This window comes from Zootoca vivipara, chromosome 15 (assembly GCF_963506605.1).
Source record: "Zootoca vivipara chromosome 15, rZooViv1.1, whole genome shotgun sequence".
NCBI lineage: Eukaryota > Metazoa > Chordata > Lepidosauria > Squamata > Lacertidae > Zootoca > Zootoca vivipara.
Window position 1 is genome coordinate 8,298,811 of NC_083290.1, and position 22,462 is coordinate 8,321,272.

Genomic DNA, 22,462 nt, shown 5'->3' on the forward strand with positions numbered 1-22,462 from the left:
CAGTACTTAATAGTGCACATGGAGCCCGTGCTTGAAAACGAGGAGTGTCAAACTGGTATCCTTTTATTTAGGGTGGGAGTGGGGACAGGGTGACCCTGCAGACGCCACCGCACTCTACCTTCCCCATCAGCCCCAGCCAGGATGGCCAATGGTCAGGGACAGTAGGAGTGCTAAGCCCAGTGACAACTGTGGGGCCACAGGTGAATAGCCCCTGCTGCACAGCCTGCAACAATCCTACGCTGCAGGTCAAAGTAACTTGGTTCTCAACATGATATTGAAATCCTCTAGGAGAAGGTTCAAATTTAAACACAACAATCAAATTGCTAGCCCTCTGCCGAAGCCTGCTGGGACACCTCTGGTTGAGAACCTCTTTTCTGTGTTCCATTAAAAAAAAAAAGAAGCAAAGGAAAACACTCCCAGAGGTCCCTCTATTGCCTAAACATGCTAACGCAAGAATTTATTCATGGATCTACTTTGTTTTAAAGGCACATGGATGCCACCAACCCACAAGCAGCTCAGCAAGATGCACAGCCTCCTTCAGAGCAGGGAAGTGTATTGTGCTGCTTTCAGATACACAAACGCCTTGGGCTGGAGAACATGAGATGGCCCCCGATGGCCCAGGACCTAACCGTGAGAATGTGTCCTTTTAAAGCAACAGCACTGAATCGTTCGCTGGGTTGTGTAGCTGATAACCGAAAAAGAAAGGGTGAAGACAGCAACAATTAAGGGCAAATCAACCGCAGTGGTTAAGGAGAGGACATCTTTCACCAAGTGGATGAGAGAAACACTTAAGGCACTGGGCAAATCAGCCACTAAATAGGTTTTGTTCGGAGACAGAGCCATCAGTGCCACACTCTGCATCGGAAAGAAGCGTCTCTGAATTGCTGCTCCCTTATCCCGTTAAGAAACCTCAGTCCTGAAATCAGCTCTACTAAAGCACATCTTGTAAAGTAAGCTTTTCTATCTCTTTGATTCTAGGAAGTCTGCCCAGATGAGTTTCTGCTGCCCTGTAGTGGTTTCTCTCAAGGGTGCAGAGTCTGATTTATTTTGAAATATGCATAGTTTGGATGGCCAAAGAACGCAACAGATTTGCTTACTATCACTGTGTACAGCACTAGGTCCCTGTGGTCTTTGCCCAACTGGCCCATGCCGATTACTACATCCAAATAACCTTGAATTGTGCATCTAGCTTCTTACAGGCTTTTAACACACAATGTGGCATCAGCTTTCATGGACTACAGCTGACTCCAATGGATGCATCAACTGGCACATATAATGTAAATATATGTCCTGTGAGGACGACACTTTATGCACCCGACTATGTGGGCTCTAGTTCAATTCCTTGAGTGCATAATGCACCAGTTTCTTTAGAATTTGAACAATCTCCCCCCCCCCCCGGGGCCACTTTTTAAAGGCTAACTTTGCAAAGAACATGAGAAGGCTGCCAAACACCCATCTGGAAATATCCCACTAGCCTCCCTCCTCCAGGGAGCAACAAAAAGCAGTGTCAAAACTGGGCCTAAAAATGGTGGGGTGGGGTGGGAAGTCTAGAGTGACCTCACTCCAACTCTCTTGATTTGTACCTCTTGAAAGTTATATAGCTGAAGGAAGTTCTAAAACTGAGTGCTTACATAACACAGCCTAATTTTAGAAGTCAGATTGTCTGGAGATCCTGATATTTGGCAGGCTGGTGGGAGAAGAGAGAAAGATAGAAGGAAATTACTTCCCTTGCCAACTCCACTTTGGGTTCGCTGGCCTGTTTTGCCAAACCCATGATTTGATGCCGCAGCCTAGAGGCTACATCAAGACCTGCTGAACTGCTGTTAATGCTTCTTCTTCTCCTCCTCCTCCTCCTCCTCTTCCTTCTCCCCTGTATCCCCCCGCCCTCAAGAGTTCTCTCGGCTGTTCATAGTGACTGCCTGTGCAAACCCCAGCTGCTACACGCCTGGAACATGGGCGTTATCATAAGGAAACCTGGTGGTTGTGCTTGGAACTCTGACCATCAACTGTGAATTGACTGGTGGGCTGTGATACTCTGGGCAGAGGATCAGAGCTTACACTACGCCACTCCCTGTTTCTGTCACATCTGTCATGAGAGATCCGGCTGGCTCAAGCTTCGGGTGAGCCCTCAAGGTATGCGATGGAGACAAAGGAATACGTCAGAGGGGGGAAGGATTAGAGGGGCTTCTGCACAGGGCTCCCTTTGGGAAGCCAAAGGGTTCACCCACCTTGTCCAGTCCTCTGGCACCAGAAGCTGCACATCTCCTGACCTTGGCTTGGGGGTGCAGCGTCTACACAAGGTCCAGTGAGAGATGTTAGCACAGCGCAGGACTATGTGCTATCTTTCTCCCAGACTTATGATTTGACACTCCAGCACACTGCAACGAGAACAGGGAAGCTTCCAGTGCAGGTGTGACCTGGTAACAATAGGCACTCTTTCCTCTGACCACAGAATTGGGGAGAAACCTTAAGGATTCTAACCTGCGACAGTTTCTTCAATCCTACTTTAAACCTTCCCAATTGATTCAAATCTATTTCAGCTGAAATTCCAACATGATCAAGAACATTTCCTTTCTCTACCTCAAAAAAACAAAACAAAAACCTTCTCTTGGTTTGGCAGACTGTTGTTGGCACCTTAAGATTGTGTTCCAGCAGTGGAACAAAATAAAATCGTTCTTCTCTGAATCAATACACCAAAAGCAGTTGTTTTATACACATAAAACCCATGACATTTTAAATGAATGTTAATAGCTTGCTAATGGACCATTCACTTGCACCCTCTTTCTAATGCTGCAGAATTTGATTTACCCCAAGTCAGCATTAAAATTTCACTATGCAGTTTTAATTGTATGTATATTATTCCCTTTTAAGCCACTGAATAACCGATTATGACAGCAATACATACATTTCATTTCATTTCTGATTGACATGCTTTTTTTAGAAGTTGAGAATTGGTGCTTTTTTGGACAGCCAGTCAAAAGCAGCACGTCCATCGTCCATGTTGCTGCCGGCGACTCTGGTCTAGCAGTCTAGTGGCTGAGTGTCAGACAAGAATCAGAGAGACCCGGATTCAAACCCCCAACTTGGCAACAACATTCAGTGCCTGACTTTGGCATATCCATTCTCCAGCCCAATCAGCACAAATGTTTCCCCCCTATTAATATAGCCGCACAATACTGCCTATGAAGTACGGTTAGGCTATGAGAGGGGGAGGAGGGGGGGTCAAGGGTCACCCAGCGAGTTTCATGGACAAGTGGGGATTTGATCCTAGCCCTTATTCCACACAGGTTCTTCAGAAGAGACATCTATTGCCGCTATAACATTTTGACAAGGCTTTTCATGGTGGCTGAAAGCTGTTTCAATCTGTGGTTCCTAAGGTTGAAACATGCTTCCGTTGGCAAGGATTACTGGCCAGTTAAAGCTTTTTTAAAAACAAGCCCACAGGGCAAAGTTTGAGTGTATGCCTTGCATCCAACTACATTCAACTCAAGAGTAGACCCAACGGAATTAAAATCTGTTAGCCTTGCCTTGCCCATTAGGTCTGCTAAAGCTGGATACAACCCAAAACATCTACACTATCAGAAAAGGATATTTGGGCCACTCTGGGTTTGAGAGCAGCAGTTGCTCCTTTAAAAGTAGGTAAAACTTTGAGTAGGAGCAATGTGGATATTTTGGCAAAAGGAGTATGAGCCAAATAATAGTCTAGGGAGCTTGGGAATCGTTAGCTGCACCTTTCCTTAACTGGGAACATCAATGAGTTATGTCAATGTGGTGCAAAGGGCCCACTGCAAGGAAAGTGGGGGAGAGTTATCACATGAGAAGTGGATGTAACAATCTTTGTGGGAGTGACAGCTCAAGGTGATACAAGCACAAATGGCTGCAGTGGAGCTTCCATAGAGGAGCTGCTTTGGAATGAATCAAGTCCACACAGGACCCCAGCTGGGGAGGGTGAATGAGCGGGAAAGGCCCACACAATCACGACATTCACCCTAGCTGTGCTGTGTAGTGGGACGGAACATTGAAATAGCTAGGATAGCTCAGTTGGTAGAGCACAAGACTCTTAATCTCAGGGTCGTGGGTTCGAGCCCCACGTTGGGCAAAATATTCCTGTGTTGCAAGGGGTTGGAATGGATGATGCTTGTGGTCCCTTCCAACTCTACAATAAAGAAGTGCCCCTCCTCTCTCTCTCCCTCTCCCAGCTTCTTCCACTCTGGTTCATGTGCCCCCAGGAGGCTATTTTCTGGAGTATCAAGAGAGACACCCTGCACTCTGAAATGCCTAGAACATTAAATAAAGATACACCTTGGCGGGGCAAAAACTCTCACCCCTTGGTTAAACTCATTCCACTGCACTTGTGCTCAAAGGCCATTTAAGCTCAGGAAAAGGATGTCCACAGCTAAAGGGATTCGGGATGGAAACCAGGATACTGACTGGTTCAACTGGCCATCAAAACCTCTAATGTGCAAAGAAGACTGAATATCAACACTCCCCCCACTTTAGATGCAAAACAAGCCATAAACAAACAAACAAGCTCCCCCCAAATAAGGTAACAAAAACGTGCCTGAAATGTGAGAGACATGATTTCTGCCTTTCGACACAACCTACGGTAATTTCCCTGCTTTCTTCAGATTCTTAAAAGTGGTTCTGTTCATCACAGTTCAGTTATTACCAGATTAAAAAACAAGAAAAAGAACAGAAGGGTTGTTGTTGTTGTTGTTGTTGTTGTTGCTGCTGCTTTTTTAAAAAAGGGGGCAAAAAACCGAAATGAAAATCCAAAATAAATTCAGACAAAATGTTTCAAAGGTTGATCGTCTGGCACCACGGCTGACGGGGCGAGTGGGCAGGAGGGTTAGAAATTAAGTGCGGCACGACCACTTGTGGAGGTGGGGCAGGAAGTACTCACACCACGTTAGAAAACCAAGGATGGAAGGAAGGAAAAACAAAGGGGAAAGGAGAAGGCTTCAGACAATCTTTTTGATGCTGTGGCGTTTGAAGCTGCCAGTGCTGCGCTGCTTCTGCACCTGGCTGGCAGAGCCGTGGCGTGTCCTCCCGCTGCTAGAGTGTGCCGTGGTCGGGGAGAGCTCCACGTTCTCCTTATCGATTCCTAAGGTGGTGGTGGGAGTAAAAGAAAAATAATTAAAAAGGGAAATGCCGTGAGGGGGGAAGGTAACGTGGAAGCTTCCGCTGCGGTGGACGACTCCATCTGAAATGGCCAACTCGGGGGTCAGGGAGGGTCCGTGGCCCTTCAGTGGGACTCCCAACTCCCAGTGTGGCCAGTGGTCCGGGCTGATGGGAGCCCAGCAACCTCTGGAGGGCCATACAGGTTCCCCACCCTGTTATTATCATGCAAGGAGGAGCTCCGCTTGCAGTTAAGATCAAAGTAGCATCCAAATTGGGTGGTTGGGGGGGAGAGAGAGAGAAGGAGAAGGCATTCTCTTTTGTGCCAAGGTTATGCCATGGGCGCTGGGGAAGGAAGGGGAAAGCTGCTGGTGAAGCGAGAAGCAGAGATGGGGCTTAATGGGATTCCAGGGCAGTTCCAAGAGTTGTTTTCAATGCACGTCTGACCCCCAGGTGGCCACTGCTGGGGAACGCATTGCCATTTAGGGAGCAATCAACTTCACTAAAGCAAAAGTGGCACTTGTGATGGTAGCCTCGATTATAAGACATTCCTGACTGTTTCTTTAGAAAGACCTGAAGTAACCTGCAGGACCATGCTCTAATCACATCTGTGGCTCTTGGCCTTTCTCTTTCTCCCCGGCTGCCCCAGCCTCCTCCCAGCTGCTAAAGCCACTTGGCCTGCTGCATAACTCTCCTTTGCTCTGGGAGAGTCTTCCCCCAACATGACACCTTCCAGATACTGAGGGATGGCAACTCCCATCTCTCCCAGCCAGCGGGGCTAAGGGTCAGCAATGCTTAGGGTCTGGTCAACTCCGCCAGAGAATCTTGGCCTGTCTCCTCTGTGACATCAGCCGTCTCTCAGCTAATCATGGCCAGAGGCTTCGACACCCAAATACCTTCATGTATAAGCAAGGCAGATTTTCATTGTGTTTTTGTTTGAGCTAGACTTGCAACCACATGACCCTTGCCATATTTGCATCAAGAATGATGCAAGCCCCCGCAAGCACACATTCAGATTTGCTAGTAACGGAAGAGGTCGTGGTGGGCAAGTTACTTCCCCTTGTAGGGTGTGACTTAGCCCACACTCTCATGCCGTTTGTATTGTTCTGATAGATCAGGCACCCCCAAACTTTGGCCCTCCAGATGTTTTGGACTACAGTTCCCATCTTCCCCGACCACTGGTCCTGCTAGCTAGGGATCATGGGAGTTTTAGGCCAAAACATCTGGAGGGCCGCAGTTTGGGGATGCCTGTGATAGATTATTCTTCGAAATGGCATCTCTGACAGACATCCTTGGCAAAGAGCATCACATTCACTGGTTGCTCAAGGAACACCACTATCTGCATTTGGAAAAAGCAGGGCAAGGGTACAATTTTAGGGCTCAAAATGAACCACTGGAGAGTCTTTAGCAGGCATCTCCAAACTGCGGCCCTCCAGATGTTTTGGCCTACAACTCCCATGATCCTTAGCTAACAGGACCAGTGGTCGGGGAAGATGGGAATTGTAGTCCAAAATACCTGGAGGGCTGAAGTTTGGGGATGCCTGGTCTTTAGGCTCCCGCCTTTAATGTCTATTATTCCCTAAGCTTAGTTCATTTCACAGTTGCCAGGATGCTACCCACCATTCAGATGGTTCAGCACTTCCAGGGGAAGCAGAGCAATGTATACATTTTTATGCCTTGATCTATTATGGAGGCCTCACAAAGAACCCTCCCAGTAACAGATCACACTAAAACAAAGGCAGGATATGGAGGGAGGGAAGCCAGGCCATGAAGCTAGACACATGCAGTCCAAATGACTGGATTTCTTCATTCTTGCAGCCTTGTTGCTAAAAATGTTCTCTAGAGCCTCTGCTCGAGAACATACCTTCAGCCTCATAACACCCCTCCAGGGTAGGCCATTCCCCCCATTGGTACTTGAGAAGGAGTACCACTCTGAATTCCTGGATCTTGAGGACTAGCACTGACCATGCTAGTGCCAATCTCTACAGCAGCATCTTGGAAGTGTAGAAGGGAATAAAAACACCCACCCACCTTTTTCTCCTCTGCAAATCCTCCTCCACTGAGCGCATGGATGGGGAGACTGTGTTCCATCAGATGTCAATGGACTTTTGGCTCCCATCACCCCAACCATTCATCATGCAAGTTGAGGCTGAAGAGAGCCCACCCAATGAATTCTGGAGGGCCACACAGTTTCCCTGGCATCAACAAGGTTGCTGGATGTGCAACTGCCTGCATTTTCCGCTGGCAAACAGTGAGGGAGGAGGGCAGGATGTGCCACGGGTGCCTGACATCACCTCAATTCAAACTCACCATGCAGAAAGCACTCCAATTCCTGCCTCAGTGGGTGCTCCCTCATGCACAAACAGAATATTTCTCAGGACAGGAAAACAACAAGACTGGCTTGCAGGCACTTCTTTCCACAGAGCCTTCACATGTTCTGCTAACTATTTTCCCCCAGTCCACTTCTCACTGCCATTATTTGGGTATGAGAACAAGTTCCCAGTCACACAGCGTTGCCTCCAGTCACTTTGGAGCCTGTTCAAAGAGCTGCACATAAAGTGTGTATATGTGTTGGGGCAAGAATGGGTCCATGTGGCTTCCTTAGGCTGAAGCTTTCTCCAGCTCAGCGTCGTGGTGCTCTGGGGTTGTCTGTCTGCTTGGCATGGGGTTGTCTGCTTGGCATGATGCCACCCTGGAGGGCTGCTTCTGGCACCTGCAAACCCTCTCGGTCCATTTCGCTCACTGCTTCCTTCATCATGAGGTAGTTGGAGTAGTTACCTCCACCCCACCCTGGCAAAAAAAGTACCTGGAGCTCAAGGTGAAAGTTGAAAGTGCTACACTTTCCCACTTTTTCAGTTCTATTCATTTTTCAAGGCTCAGGTTGACACTTGGAGGGGGGGGAATTATCAAGGCAAAAGAGGAAGAGATTCCCTCCCATGTCCTCTTCCAGCTTGATGTGCTATTCGAGCCAGAGCTCGAAAGGAGAATGATCTGTAAGGGAAATGGATTGGCCAGCATGGAGAAAGTGGGGTGCCACAGGAGTCAGAGGGAATATGTGCACACATGCAAATGCTCATGAAGCATCCTCCTGAAATGGCACGTTTTGCTTACAACCACCATCAAATCACAGAACACATCTATCTCCATTGACTGAGGCATAAAGATCACAGATCCAGCAACGCTATGCCACAAAAGGCTGGATCTGAGGCACTGATCCTTATAGATCACCTGAGTTCATAGATGTGGTTTGTGATTTGCGGGTGTTTTTGTCACCATCCTGCAAAAAAATCACAGAGGTCTCTGAGCATCTTTGCTTTAGATTAATGCTCCTGCGCTACTGGCAAGCACTAGATCTGTGGTTTTTGCTCTTCGGTCTGCTACTGTATGCTTTATAATTCAATTACATGGAGCCACAGGGTAAATTCATGCAAATTCAAGAGGATCTCTTTTATTTCTACTTGAGCCAACCTTCACCCAGACTCCTTGGAAAAACAATGTTTTGGGGTGTCTCTCTGTGCGTGTCCTTTTCTCTGTTTGTCTGTCAGGTGCCTGTGTGTTCATGAATGATACCGGGGGGGGGGAGCAGCCAGACAGGCCAGGGGCCATGGCACTCTCAGAATTGCAAGTGGGTCAATAGGTTCAGAATGGTTGGCAAATCTTGGAAATCTGCTGCCAAAAGGTTGATGCCATTTGCACAGTTGAGGAGCACAAAGCCTTTTCCTTTGGGTTTGAATTAGTAGGAGTCAGAAGGGGCCCAACCTTTTCCCTCTTGTGAAGGTTCTCTTAACAATGGTTGTTGGAAGGTGGGGGCATGGTTTGACTAATATCGTGTGTGTGTGTGTGTGTGTGTGTGGTGTCGGAGCTCATGGATTTTACATAGGGCAGTGTTTCTCAACCAGTGTGCCTCCAGATGTTTTGGGACTACAACTCCCATCATCCCTAGCTAGCAAGACCAGTGGTCAGGAATGATGGGAGTTGTAGTCCCAAAACATCTGGAGGCACACTGGTTGAGAAACACTGACATAGGGAACCCCCAACTCCTCCCCCCAAATAAACGAGGCATGCCCCACTTTCTGCTTGCCACCCTAGACTGAAAGTTATCCCAAACATTCTCAAAACCCTTCTCACACTGAGAGGCAAGGAGGTACGGACACTTGCATGAGGCAGAACAGAAAATTGAACAAGGCAGAAGCATGGTCGGTCGGTAAAGTAGGGGCACACAGCAGACAGTAACACCCGGAGCAGGGATGGGGTTCACACATTTTTATAAGCAGTTACAAAAGTCCTACAGGGAGCTGAGACGGCCCTGCAATGTTGTAGTCCCCACCGGTAGCAACATCTACAGGTGTACACCCTCCCCGCCCACCTAAGTCCAGCAGCAGGCAAGAATCAGTCAGAGGCTGCAAAGTCTACACCTAAGGAGCTGGAGACTGCTGCTAAAGATGGGGAGACTCCCCCCTGAGCCTAAGATTCTCAGGCAGGAGCTGCCGGAAGAAGCTCCCATACCCTGAGGACTGGTACGGCTAGAGTCAGGTCCTTTACTTCTCCTGAGGAACCTAATGCCTCCCACAGCATCTCGCTGGCCAAGTGGCACAAGGAGCACACCAGGGGGGAGGCTGTGGAACAGAGGGAGAGAGTTGGTCTGCAGGCCAGGGGGTTGGCCCTTTAAGAATCTAAAGTGATTCACAAGGGGGTGGAGCCTGGGAGAGGTGGGCGGGTTGCGGAGGCTTAAAAAGGCTCACTCTGCTCCCACCCTTTGCCCATCAAGTTACTCCTGACCCGCTTTGCCTCCCACCCCGACACCCAGCTTCAGCACCAGACCAGAAAAACACCACAAACCGGCAGCATGGATTTGTTATTCATAAATTCTGGACATGCCACTACATGCAGTCGAGACTCAGGTCAAATGAAAAAGGAATGTTTCTGAAGGCACCCCGAGGGAGCCATGGGATAAAAAGATCTGTGTGGCTCCCATGTGCAATGCCTTCCTGAGACTCGTGCCAACTAAATGCGGGTTAGCCACATTAGGCAAAATGTGACTGCTTGGCACCCAACTTTCCCTTGTATCAAGGAAGAATTCATCTTCTCCACCTAGGAAAGCTGTGTTTTGTGTTAACAGAATTATGCACAATGCTGACAACCAGGCAGATGTGCTTACTGTGCCAACAAGTTGCTGAGTTTGCATCTTTTATTCCAAACCCATTATTTGAGCGGTTTAAAAACAAACACACAAACAGAATTATGAATGAAGAAGTGGGATGGCAGAAAAACAGGCACAATTCAAAAGGGCAATAGAAATATCACAGGGAGAGGGGCAGGAATCCAGGAGGAAGAAGATGAAGAGAAACTGAGATCAAGTGACTGGATCACCTTCCCTTTAGGGAAAGGCTGGAGCCCTGAGGGATCCTTAATATAGAAGGGGTGGGGGCACACAACTAAAGGGAAGGGGCCTGGCAACCATGTAGAAAACTTATGCACAGAGTGGGAAAAGTGGAACTGGTGCCTGTTTGCTGCTCCTACTGCTCTTCCCAACCCATCCTTTTTTCCTTCTTTCTTGTGTGCCATGTCTCTCAGACTAAGCCTGCAGGCAGGGATTGTCTTGTTTGCTACTAAGCCTGTGCAAGTCATTCTGGCAGGTTTTTTCAGCTGAAGGGTTTGATTTTTTTTTAATTTTTAAAAAAGTTTCAAAGAAACAAATGTGCAATTTGATTGGCGGTAGATGTGGGACAGGCAGAAGAACGTGCGACTTCACATGGTGTGTCATTCAACTCGCTATCCAAAGATGTGAAGAAAAGCCGCTGGCTTGGATGGCTTTTGAAAGGAGAAGGATTTGTGGGAGATGATCAGACTCGCCAAAGGGTATCATTTACCATTACTACTGGCAACTCCCATGTTCAGAGGCAGTCTGGAATGGGGAGGGGAGGAGGGAACTAGGGGTCCCTAGTTAACAGGACTAGTGGTCAGGGATGATGGGAATTGTAGTCCAAAACATCTGGAAGGCTGAAGTTTGGGGATGCCTGCCCTAAACTGACCTTGTAACTCATTCATGACAAAAATGTGCCGTGTGATACATGTACAACCAATTTAGACTTCAAAGTATACAACAGCAGACATGTCTAATTAGACTTGATTTTGTTAAGTTCACAGTTTCTGTGGGTTGTTTGATTTTTCTGTTTCTCAGCAACACAGAAAAACCACACGGTGTGAAAACACCTACCCAAGGGGGAGTGTCAAAAGGAACTAGTTTCCTATTACTCTTCAGTGTTCCTTCTTCCAGGCAGAGAAGCATGAGAGACAGATGTGCTGAGATATATAACCACTAGGAGTGCCGCTTCACGTTTTATTGTCGACTTTGGTGTGTGTGGTGTGTTTTTTTAGAAAGCTATCTTGCCACTTTTGAAAGAAACAAATTGCGTCTCTCAGTAACACTGTCAGTAAAATGCAGCTTCGTAGATTAAACGTGTGAGGAATACTTAATGGGTTTGGACTAAAGGGGAAACTCTAAGTACTTTTATATATGGCTGGGGCCATTGCAGAGGAGATTCTCACCTGACAGCTCTACCTATTTGGTTGCTAAAAGGACAATTCTTTGAGAGCAAAGTTACAAAATGTGGCAATGGTGGCTGGCAGACATAAAAAGGGAGAAGTCAAATTTGCGGAGGTTTATCACTGGCTATTATTATATTTGGCAGGTAAATAGAACATGGGGGGGGGGGCAATAAATAATGGGAGAGGCTTTTTCTTCTTCATACCCTCCCAATGGGTTTGCTGTGCCAATACAGGGGAAAAGGTACTGGATCCAGCAAGGCCCTTTTCTTATGCCCTTTCAAACTGTGGTTGGGCACATAACTGTCGTCCACAGCACCATTAGTATGCAAAGTGTGTCGTGAGATTATTAATATTTCCATTTTCCAACCCAGCCAAGAATCCTAGGGTTGATGCAGGGTTTCAACATAGGTCCAAATTCACTGCTCTGTGCCCTGGAACACCCAGCCTCCCAAAATGCCCAGCAGCAGAAGCACTAAACAACACTCCTCTTCCTGTCATGAGCCCCAGCTCTGGCACAGATCAAAGCAGTAGCTCGTGCAAGTAGAATGAAAATTAGAGAGAGTACCTGGATGAGGAAGTTGCATGAAAACTGCAGATTTAGAGCAAGGCAGAGAAGCTTCACAGACACAGAATGAAAGAGAAAAGATGAGCGATCAACATTCATGATTGGAAGACAGAGAGAAAACATTTACAGGACAGTGATTATGGACAGGGAAGGGAAACTGCATCTCTCCAGATTAATTAATGAATTGATTTTCACTCCATCCTTAAATATCTTTTAAAATAATTCATTGCGTAAGTTTTTATTTCACCATCAAATAAATTTATTTATATGTTTGTTTTAGCCCACCCTTCCTCCCAAAAGAGCCCAGGGTGGCAAACAAGGAGAGGAAAAACACCCCCAAAAACAAAGGGTTTTTTTTAAAAAAAAACATTTGAAATACATTGTTGAACTAAGTCTCTCACCACCCCTGACAGTAGAGCTGCAATTCTCAGTCATTTAACAATCTTTCTCTCTTCCTAGGGAACACTGGAAATTGTAGCTATGTGAGGAAACAGGGTTTTCCTCACAACTCTCAGCACCCTTAACAAACTACAGTTCCCAGGGTGCTTTGGGGGAAATCCATGACTGTTTAAAGTGGTAGGAGACTGCTTTATATGTGCAGCACAGATACAGCCAATGCCACAACCTGCTGGGCAAAATCAGAACTGGAGGGTGGCTGCCCTACAGGTCAGGAACACAGCTGAAAAAGCATTCATGGATGGGAAGCCTTAATTAGCACATGGGTCTTAGGAACTGAACACAGGAGTCCCACCCTCCCCATGCTGAAAAAGTTTTTTGTTTCCCCCTCCCTCTGGATGGCAAGAGCTTCTTTTCAACAGTTCTATGACCTAGAGGCAGAGAGGTCTGTTTCTTAACAATTCCACGCTAGCTTGCGGTACATGTTCCTCCTCCGAGTTTCAGGTGAAAGCAACAGCAAGAACAGGATTATGTGGTTACTCTTTGCTCATTGCTAAGGACGTGACTCTTAGCACAGGACAACAAAACACTTTCCAATTCAAGAAAGAAAACTCTGTTTGGGTATAAGAAGCTAAGGCATAGCTACAAAAGCCAGGAAAGGATTAGGGTTGAAAGACGCTCCCTTTTTGTAGCACTGGCCGACGTCAGAAAGCATTTCTGAAGCCCTCCATATGAATACTTGGGGGGGGGATAGACATGGGGGCTCTAACCTAGAGACGTGTAGGATATCATGTTAGCCACAGCCCCTAGCACCTCACTTTCAGTTAAAATAGCTAGTCAGGAGTACAAAAAGTGAATTCCCATTTCTCTCCACCCCCACCCCCTGTCCTGGCCACATACAGAGTTTTCAAACATTTGCTTTTCAGACACTTGTAATACTGTAAAAATACTAGATTTGTCCACAGCAGGTGTGGGGGAACCTTTGGCTGTTGCTGAACTACAGCTCCCATCACCCCTGGCCATTAGCTTTACATATTGGAGTCATAGATCAGCAACACTGAGCTAGATGGCTTTGCAAAGGGCTGCTTCCCCTGTTCTTTAGCCTACGGAGGCAAAAAGTCTTCCTGACCAAGCTCTTAGGGTCTGGAGCCTTCTCAACTACAGAAGGATGGACAGCTTTGCAGGATACGATAGATGGAAATACTTCTTAAAATGAGCCAGGGACTTTCGCAAATCAGTTTCTGCATCTTTTTAAAACGTGTATTAGCAAACCAATATATGGGACGTGGGTGGTGCTGTGGGTTAAACCACAGAGCCTAGGGCTTGCTGATCAGAAGGTCGGCGGTTCGAATCCCCATGATGGGGTGGGCTCCCGTTGCTCAGTCCCAGCTCCTGCCAACCTAGCAGTTCGAAAGCAGTCAAAGTGCAAGTAGATAAATAGTTACCGCTCCGGCGGGAAGGTAAACAGCGTTTCCGTGCACTGCTCTGGTTCGCCAGAAGCGGCTTTGTCATGCTGGCCACATAACCTGGAAGCTGTACGCCAGCTCCCTTGGCCAATAACGCGTGATGAGCGCCGCAACCCCAGAGTCGGTCACGGCTGGACCTAATGGTCAGGGGTCCCTTTACCTTTACCCCACCCCTCTAGACCTAGTTTTATAGCTTTATAGCAGTGGCAAGGACTTTCAAAGGCTGGGGCACTGCCACAAGGTATAGTGAGGATGGTCAAAAGCTTACATGGCTTTAAAGGGGAATTAGGCAAATTAATGCAGACCCATGGGGTCACGAAGAGTCGGACACGACTAAACGACTAAACAACAACAACAACAATGCAGAACAGCAGCTACGCTGGCCTTGATGACTATAAGGAACAATGTCTCTCTGAGCATCAGTTGCTAGGGAGCAAAGAACAGGGTTGGGGAGGGCTCTTCCCATGATGTCCTGCTTGTTGGTTTCCCAGAGGCATCTGGCTGGTCGCTATGGGAAGCAAGATGCTGTACTAGATGAAACCTTTAGCCTGATCCAATCGAGATATGTGTGTTTAGGATTTGTTTTTGTTTTTACTTAACAATATCCTTTTACTTATACACCCAAGATGCTTTTAAGCGCAGACCTAACAAGTCAATGTAGCAAACTCACAGTTGCAGAGAGGTTCGCTCACCAAAGAGCTATGGATGAAAGCAAGAGTGTAGATTCTGGCAAATGCTTGTTTGCCTCTGGGTAACGTGGGGAAGGGCTCTAGCTCAGCAGCAGAGCACCCGCTTTGCATGCAACAGGTCCCTGGTTCAATTCTCAGTGGCATCTGGAGGTGGGGCTGGATATGTATCTGCTGTCAAAACCTTGACAAGCCACTGCCAGTCAGTGTGGAGACAATGCTAAGTTAGATGGACCAACAGTTTGACACAGTTTAGGGAAGCTTCCTATGTACCCTAGCAACTGAACCCAAAGGATGTTTATTTTTAAGCTTCTCGGGACATTTCATTCTGCCCCCAAGAACAAATTCCGCACTTGTACATTAGTATCAACACTGCCATTTGGGGACAAACCAAGTCTAAGTATGCTTTATCGCAAAGCAGTTAGGAAGCCACCGGGCTGAGATAAGATCTGATCCCATATTGTTGTCTATGAAGCTAGACTACTTCATTGCATGTATTATCTCATATTGATTTGTGCCAACTTCAGGAACAGGCGAGTGGAAATTCACCCCACCTCTGCCCCCCACAAATTCGGTGGAAGAAACGTCTCTGAGAATAAGTCTCAGAACAGAGCCTTGAGGCTCAACAAGGGGTGATGATAAGCTGCGCCAGTGAAAAGAGCCCAACCCCCCAAAAAGAGAGCAGTGCCCTCAAAGGTGTTTTAACAAATCCTTCCCCCTGGACGTAAGCAATGGGAAAGCATGGCGAACTGACCTGGGGAATGCTGGGAAGTTGCAAGTGAGGTCATGGAATTGGAGAGGTTTAGGTTTGCCGTAATACTAAGCTGACTCTGCACGGCAGGAGGGTAAGGAGAGGTTGGTGTCAGCAGGGATTCCTCGCTGGTTTCCTCATCAATCCCAGGTAAGTAGGTGTCGATCAAGGCATCAAGGAACTTGACTATGAGCTCAGCATAGTCTGGGATTTGTGTTTGCTGGAAAAACGAGAAACAGATCAGCTCCATCTCTACCTGTTAGTTCTCACTAAGAGGGGGAAAGCCTTTGGCTTACAATCTAGGGCCACAGGTGTGTGCGTCTGAAGAAGCTTCCTACTGCCCCACTGTTCCTGGGATGTGCGGTTCCCAATAATAATAATAATTTTATTATTTATACCCTGCCCATCTGGCTGAGTCTCCCCAGCCACTCTGGGAGGCCCCCAATCGAATATTAAAACAATACAGCATTAAATATTAAAAGCTTCCCTAAACAGAGCTGCCCTTCAGATGTCTTTTGAAATCAAGATAGCTGCTTAGTTCCTTGACATCTGATGGAAGGGCGTTCCACAGGGCGGGTGCTGCTACCGAGAAGGCCCTCTGTCTGGTTCCCTGTAACCTCACTTCTCGCAATGAGGGAACCGCCAGAAGGCCCTCGGTGCTGGATCTCAGTGTTCGGGCTGAACAGTGGGGGTGGAGACGCTCCTTCAGGTATACAGGACCGAGGCCGTTTAGGGCTTTAAAGGTCAACACCAACACTTTGAATTGTGCTCGGAAACATACTGGGAGCCAATGTAGATCTCTCAGGACTGGTGTTATGCGGTCCTGGCGGCCACTCCCAGTCACCAGTCTAGCTGCCGCATTCTGGATTAGTTGCAGTTTCCGGGTCACCTTCAAAGGTAGCCCCACATAGAACAGGTCCTACACATTCAAGACTTGTGGAGTGCTGTTTCTCCTCCTTGTGCCCCCAGCTGGATGGGGCAGGGAGGCCAATGGGGAAGCTGCACAAAACAAACCCAAAAAGTTTGTAATTGTTTTGAAGTTATGAGCCTGAGGGATCTCACCCAAAAGTCCAGTGGCACTGCCAGCAGAAAGGGCCAGTCCAGGAGGGCACGACGGCTCCTCTCCTGGAAAGAATCCTCTTGAATGGCCCTGTCTACTCTCAAAGGGTTGGGACGTCATCCAGGAGACAATACTTTATTATTTTATTTAAGCTGCTGACTGATAAATCATGAAAAACTATTTAGCCGATGTAGCCTATCGGGCGTGGGGGTGGATAATTAAATCAATTAACCAACAATTGTCCACCCAAGCATTACTACAAATGCCATGTAAGGTTTCAGCTGAAAGCTGCTCACCTTAGAAAATGGTCCCGCAAACCTCCACAAGCCATTAAATCCAAAACCTGCAATAAGCAAAAGCAAAACATGAATGAGCACCTTAGTAAGAAAGATGGGGTAAGATCCAAAGAAGTACATTCGCAAGAACTTCCTCATACTTTGCTCATCAAAAGCAAATGTTTGCAAATGCATAAACATCACTTGACAACATCAGCATCCTGTGATAACTGTTCAATGGGCCATTCGAAGAAACCATGAACAATTTTTCATATAAAAAACACAACACTTTTTAAATTCTTTAAAAAACTGTAATAGTAGATAGAAGGACAAATACAAAGCAGAGGTAATGACAAAATATTCAATTTTTGTTCTTTTTAACTGTAGAAACAAAAATGCAGACAAACAGAAAAACAAAACATTTTTACACATTTCCCAATAATAGTTGTGGTTTAACATTATCCTGTACAGTGGTAGTTTGGTTTGGAACCGCTTTGGATTACAACAGTTTTGGATTACAGCCACATCAAACCCGGAAGTGCTTATCCCTTTTTTTGGATTACGAACCAAATTTTTTTGCAGGCCCCATTGGCGAAAGTGCGCCTTGGGTTACAACCTGTTTTGGTTTACAACCAGACCTCCAGAACGGATTATGGTTGTAAACCAAGGTACCACTGTACTGTATTTCGTTGAACTGATACATCTTTCAATGTTCTCCCAAACTTTTGTATCTAATGTGGGTGGCATTTTGTTTCCTCCAGTAGTAACTGTCAAGCAGTGGCTAGGAGATATGTTACCATTTCTCTGTCATGTGACAGAACACATTGCTTTTAGGCTACAAAAGAGACTATTACTAGATTTAGATTTATTGGTAGAGTTTCTTGTTATATTTTATGTTTCCTTTTGCACACACTTTCATTTCCCCTCAAATGCACTTGCTTTGCAAGTGTATCCATTCACACATTTCGCTGCCAAGTAATTCAGTGTGGAAAAACCAAGAGATGTCATACACATGAGCCCAAATCAGTGTAGTACAACATTTAACATTTCAATTGCCCCACTGTTGATCCATTTATTGCCACTAACAGGTCCGTTAATTCCGAAGGATCTACTCTGAGTATGGAATGCATTGGATACAGCCCATTGTTTTGATAATATTCTCCTATCACTCGCATATTAGCATCTGATGTAGTACACAATAAAATAATCCGTTGCTCGGGGCTGCTTCCATTAAAATAATAAAATGCAACAGTGCGGCATAAAAGCCATTTAAACACATTTCCCTGTCTCTCAAGGGAAAACGGGAGGAGAAGAAGAAGATGTATCAAAGGGAAGTTTCAGCAATCGTCCTAAAGAATCTAAGGTGGTCTTTCACAGCTTCTTAAGAAATGAATGCCAAGAATGAGGAGTGATGGCTCCCAGCTTGGGAGTTTTTGGCATTCGTCTGGAGAGAGAGAGAGAGAGATACAATGGAGTGTGCCTCCTGGGGTGAAGTCAAACCACTGCATTAGCAGCACCAGAGTGACCTCCCCAGGGTGCAAGCCTGGACAGAGTGTATGGAGGTCCTGAGCTGCTTAGATGACAAGACCCCTCTCTTGGCCTCGTTGATGTGGCCCAAAGGAAAGCAGAGCAATACGTTTGACACCAGCTGGACTGCAGGAGCTGCCAGAAGGAGGCGTGCAAGGCGCCATCAAACCGTTTTAGAGTCTCCACTCCAGATCTGTGTATGGTTTACTTCTTGGACTTTTCTTCTCCCGAAGACATCCTGCAAGGCAGCGGGTGTTTAAGACCAGAGTTTCCCTTCTCCTAGATGGGTTACCTTACCAGGTTGACAAGCCCCATCTGCCCCTCACTTCCCTCTACAGCACATGCAGAAACCGTCTTTTTGACCATTGGACCCACTGTTATTTGTTCAATCTGCTATCAATGGCTCCTAGTCACAATGGTTCTGCCTCTACTGCTGGAGGCAATACGTCTCTAAATACTAGTTGCTGGGACTCACAAGTGGAAAGAGCACTGTTGCGCTCAAGTCCTGCTTCCTGGTTTCCCACAGGCATCTGGCTGGCCAGTGTGAAAACAAGATGTTGGACTGGATGGGCTACAGGCTTAATCCAGCAGGCTTGTCTTATGTTCTTAGGGATGGAGAACCTCCAGGTATTCTTGAATTACACCTATAATCATAGCCGACCACGGCCCATGCTGGCCGAGTCAGATGGGACTTTTAATCCAAGAAGATCTAGAGGGCCACAGGTCCCTCATCTCTGACTGAGAGCTACCAAGTGACGCCAAAGGGTCTGCTAAAGCAAAAGCAAATGCAGCCAAGAGTGGTTAGGGAAGGAGCTTTTAGCACTGCTACTCCCAGGAAGGACCTTCTCCTGAATGAAACACCAAGGCCTCAAGATGATCCACTGGTGAAACCCTGCTCTTGGTGCCTTCCTTCAGGAAAGAAAGGATGGCATCTACCAGGAACAGGGCCTTTTCTGGGGTAAAGGATGGAATATACAATGCAGCTTGTGCGGTCAAGCTTCTCTTCTGGGTTCCCTGGCAACTAGTAACGATACAGACCAGATTCCAGGCTTTTGTCTTCGGAGGGAGGGAACAGAACAGTTTTCTGTTGAAAGGCAATCCAATTTGTCTTTTAGAGAAAAGCAAAGTATATAGAATAAAAAACAACCATGCTTGTGGGGTTTAGCCTTTATTCTATAGCTGAGCACCTGAGACCTTTTTTTTCAAAGGAGCTGCAAGATACCTACTTTGTAGATAAGAAGTTTGGTACTGTGGCGGAGATTCTTCATGGTAAACCACACTCTGCACAATGCCATGAATCGGATTCAATAAATTGGGATCCTGACACTGCGACAACAGGGTATTTATCTTGAAGTCCAATAAATTGTGCCTAGGCAACCAAACACACCATGTCAGTTTATCAGTTGTTAGTTTTCATCACAGCGAGCAAGGTGGACAGTACAGCTTATTTTAGCCAACAAATCTATCCTAACAACATGTGGTTTGTAATGTATGTGCATTACAGACAGATAGGCATCAACAGTTGTTCTTTTTTTGCAAGGGAACTGTGTTTCTTTAAGGCTGGCTAGGGATCTCTAACAGAGCATTATCAGCACCTTTCCAAACTACAATTTTTGAGATTCTTTGGGTGCACATGCATGGCAGCTAAACTCAAGATAAACATGCACTTCCTAACAGCTGACGACAGCTGGCTCCAGTTAATTTTGATTGTAATAGCTGTCCAACTATGACACAGCAAGCTGCACATCTGTATGGTTTTAGGCTTGGGGAATTCATTCCCAGAGATGCATTGGCAAGTGGAGCCAATCCTCTGAACAAATATCAACCTTGAATGGAAACTCTGTAAGGAGTTATCTACCATTCATCCTCACTGTATGGTGCCTTTTTCGTCACTCCACTCAGCTGGGAGAAAGAGATATCAGCAAAGAGTGGGGTCAGGTGCCTATCGGAACAGGTAGAGAGAAAGTCTGGAGGCCAACAGTAGGTAAAGCCAGAGCCAGTGACAAGCACATCCAACCCCCATTAGATAAAGGTAAAGGGACCCCTGACCATTAGGTCCAGTCGTGACCGACTCTGGGGTTGCGCGCTCATCTCGCATTATTGGCTGAGGGAGCCGGCATACAGCTTCCAGGCCATGTGGCCAGCATGACAAAGCCGCTTCTGGCAAACCAGAGCAACACATGGAAACGCTGTTTACCTTCCCGCTGTAGCGGTTCCTATTTATCTACTTGCACTTTGAGGTGCTTTCGAACTGCTAGGTTGGCAGGAGCTGGGACCAAGCAACGGGAGCTCACCCCGTCACAGGGATTCGAACCGCCGACCTTCTGATCAGCAAGCCCTAGGCTCAGTGGTTTAACCACAGCGCCACCTGGGTCCCCATTAGATAAGTGTGTTTAAATTTCCTTTCATTTAGCAGAGTTTGTATATCACTTCATAATTAAAAACCTTCAAGCAGGAAGCAGATGCGTTGTGAGAAGATGCGAACACTTACACAACAGGAAAGACCTTTGGGAACACCACACTGGCTTCTGCTAAATACTCATACAGGATTCTCTGGTCAAACTCATCTGCCGTATATTTTACTAGTGTTGCCTGCCAAAAAAAAAGAGAGGGGGGGGAGGGGACAGAAAGAAAGAAAAGGGTCAACATAAGTCCTGGTGAGCCTTGACTATTGTGCTTCTGAAACATGCTGGAGGAAACACAATGCAAGCAACTGATTAGATTATGAATCTATTCACTACGGCAGAAAACTAGAAAAACCAGACTTTAATCAATCACTTCCACAGGGGCAACCATTTATATCTGTTGTGATCTGTGCAGGGTGGGAATGGGAAGATATCTTATGAACACTGATCAAATGTGCACATAATTTCACCCAATACAACAAAAACTTTACACAAACAGATTTGGGTCAAATCCCAATGCACCTTGGAGTAGTTCCCCAAACAAATCTATGAGTCTTTTATCCCTCCAAGGCACTTAAATCTGCTTCCCTGGGACAGTTTTGCTTCAAAAGCCCCACAGGACTGCTTTGGTACATTGGTTTGGCCAAATAAGCACCTCAAGGCAAGAAAATGGATTTCTTGGGATGTTTTATGTCCTGGGTGCTTTTCTCTTTACAGAAAGAAAACTGAAAACAGTTAAGAGGCTAATATTTAGGGGTGTCATTTACTAAGGCGTGGATGGCAGGTTCTAGGTGTACTTTCTGTGTAAATTCTTCAATAAAAAGTGCATCTGGGGTAGGATGCTGCCCAATAAAACTGGATGAAGGATTTTTACTTTTCTGGTGGGAGATAGGGGAAGAATGAAGCTTGATAAAAAAATACAGGATGGGTGTCTTGAGCTGGACAAAACTGCCTCCTGAATCATTTTGACGTTATTATTAGCAGAAGAACATCAAGTGGGCTGGATGCCTGACAATGTGTTTAGCATCACACTTTCAAACCCCAGGTCATCTGGAGCGACTCTGCCTTGGATTGTAGGATTTTGGTGAGAACTAGGATGGCGTTTCTTGCCTCAGAATTCACCAAAGCACCAACTTCCTCCATACAATTCCCAGCACTACTTGGAGGCGCCAGGGGTCAAACTTGGGACCTTTCACACGTAAAGCAAGTAATACTTGCGAACTGCCCATGGTGGAAATCTAACCATACCCCTGAAGACGCCAAGAACGAGATAAAAAGTGCATGTACCAGGATGGTCAGCAACAGGGCTTGGATTTTGGGATCTGTGAGGACTTCTTCATCCAGGAGGACATTGGACTCTGACACTGATACTTTCCGGAGATGAGGGTGCTGCTGCGGCGATATCCTTTGAGTTTCTGTAGGAAGAGAGCAACGTATTTAATAAGGAAAGCAAGAACGGACAGATCTATTTATTTATTGTGCCACCATAACAGATGGAAATCACTAGTATGAGAGCAAGTGTGTCTCGCTTGAGAGAAAGCCGATATTGTACCTGGGAGACCAGGCTTCAGTTCCTGACTCAACCATGATTGCCATGTCAATCAATGCCCTAAGATCAGCTGGGTTCCCCACTCCCCTGCTATATTTGCAATCCTTCATATTGC

General features: G+C 46.5%; 1 protein-coding gene across 3 annotated transcripts in view; it reads right to left on the reverse strand.

Moving 5' to 3' along the window:
* Positions 1-416: 416 nt before the first annotated feature.
* NF1 (neurofibromin 1) overlaps positions 417-22,462 on the reverse strand; it is a 175,617-nt gene continuing 153,571 nt past the window's right edge. For all 3 annotated transcript variants that reach the window (XM_035139245.2, XM_035139246.2, XM_035139244.2), the window contains 6 exons: positions 22,086-22,213; positions 20,885-20,985; positions 19,620-19,762; positions 16,888-16,934; positions 15,535-15,751; positions 417-5,104 (listed from right to left, as the gene is read on the reverse strand). In XM_035139245.2, coding sequence (XP_034995136.1) covers positions 4,962-5,104; positions 15,535-15,751; positions 16,888-16,934; positions 19,620-19,762; positions 20,885-20,985; positions 22,086-22,213 — 779 coding nt within the window. In that variant the 3' untranslated portion in view covers positions 417-4,961. The remainder of the gene's footprint in view (positions 5,105-15,534; positions 15,752-16,887; positions 16,935-19,619; positions 19,763-20,884; positions 20,986-22,085; positions 22,214-22,462) is intronic.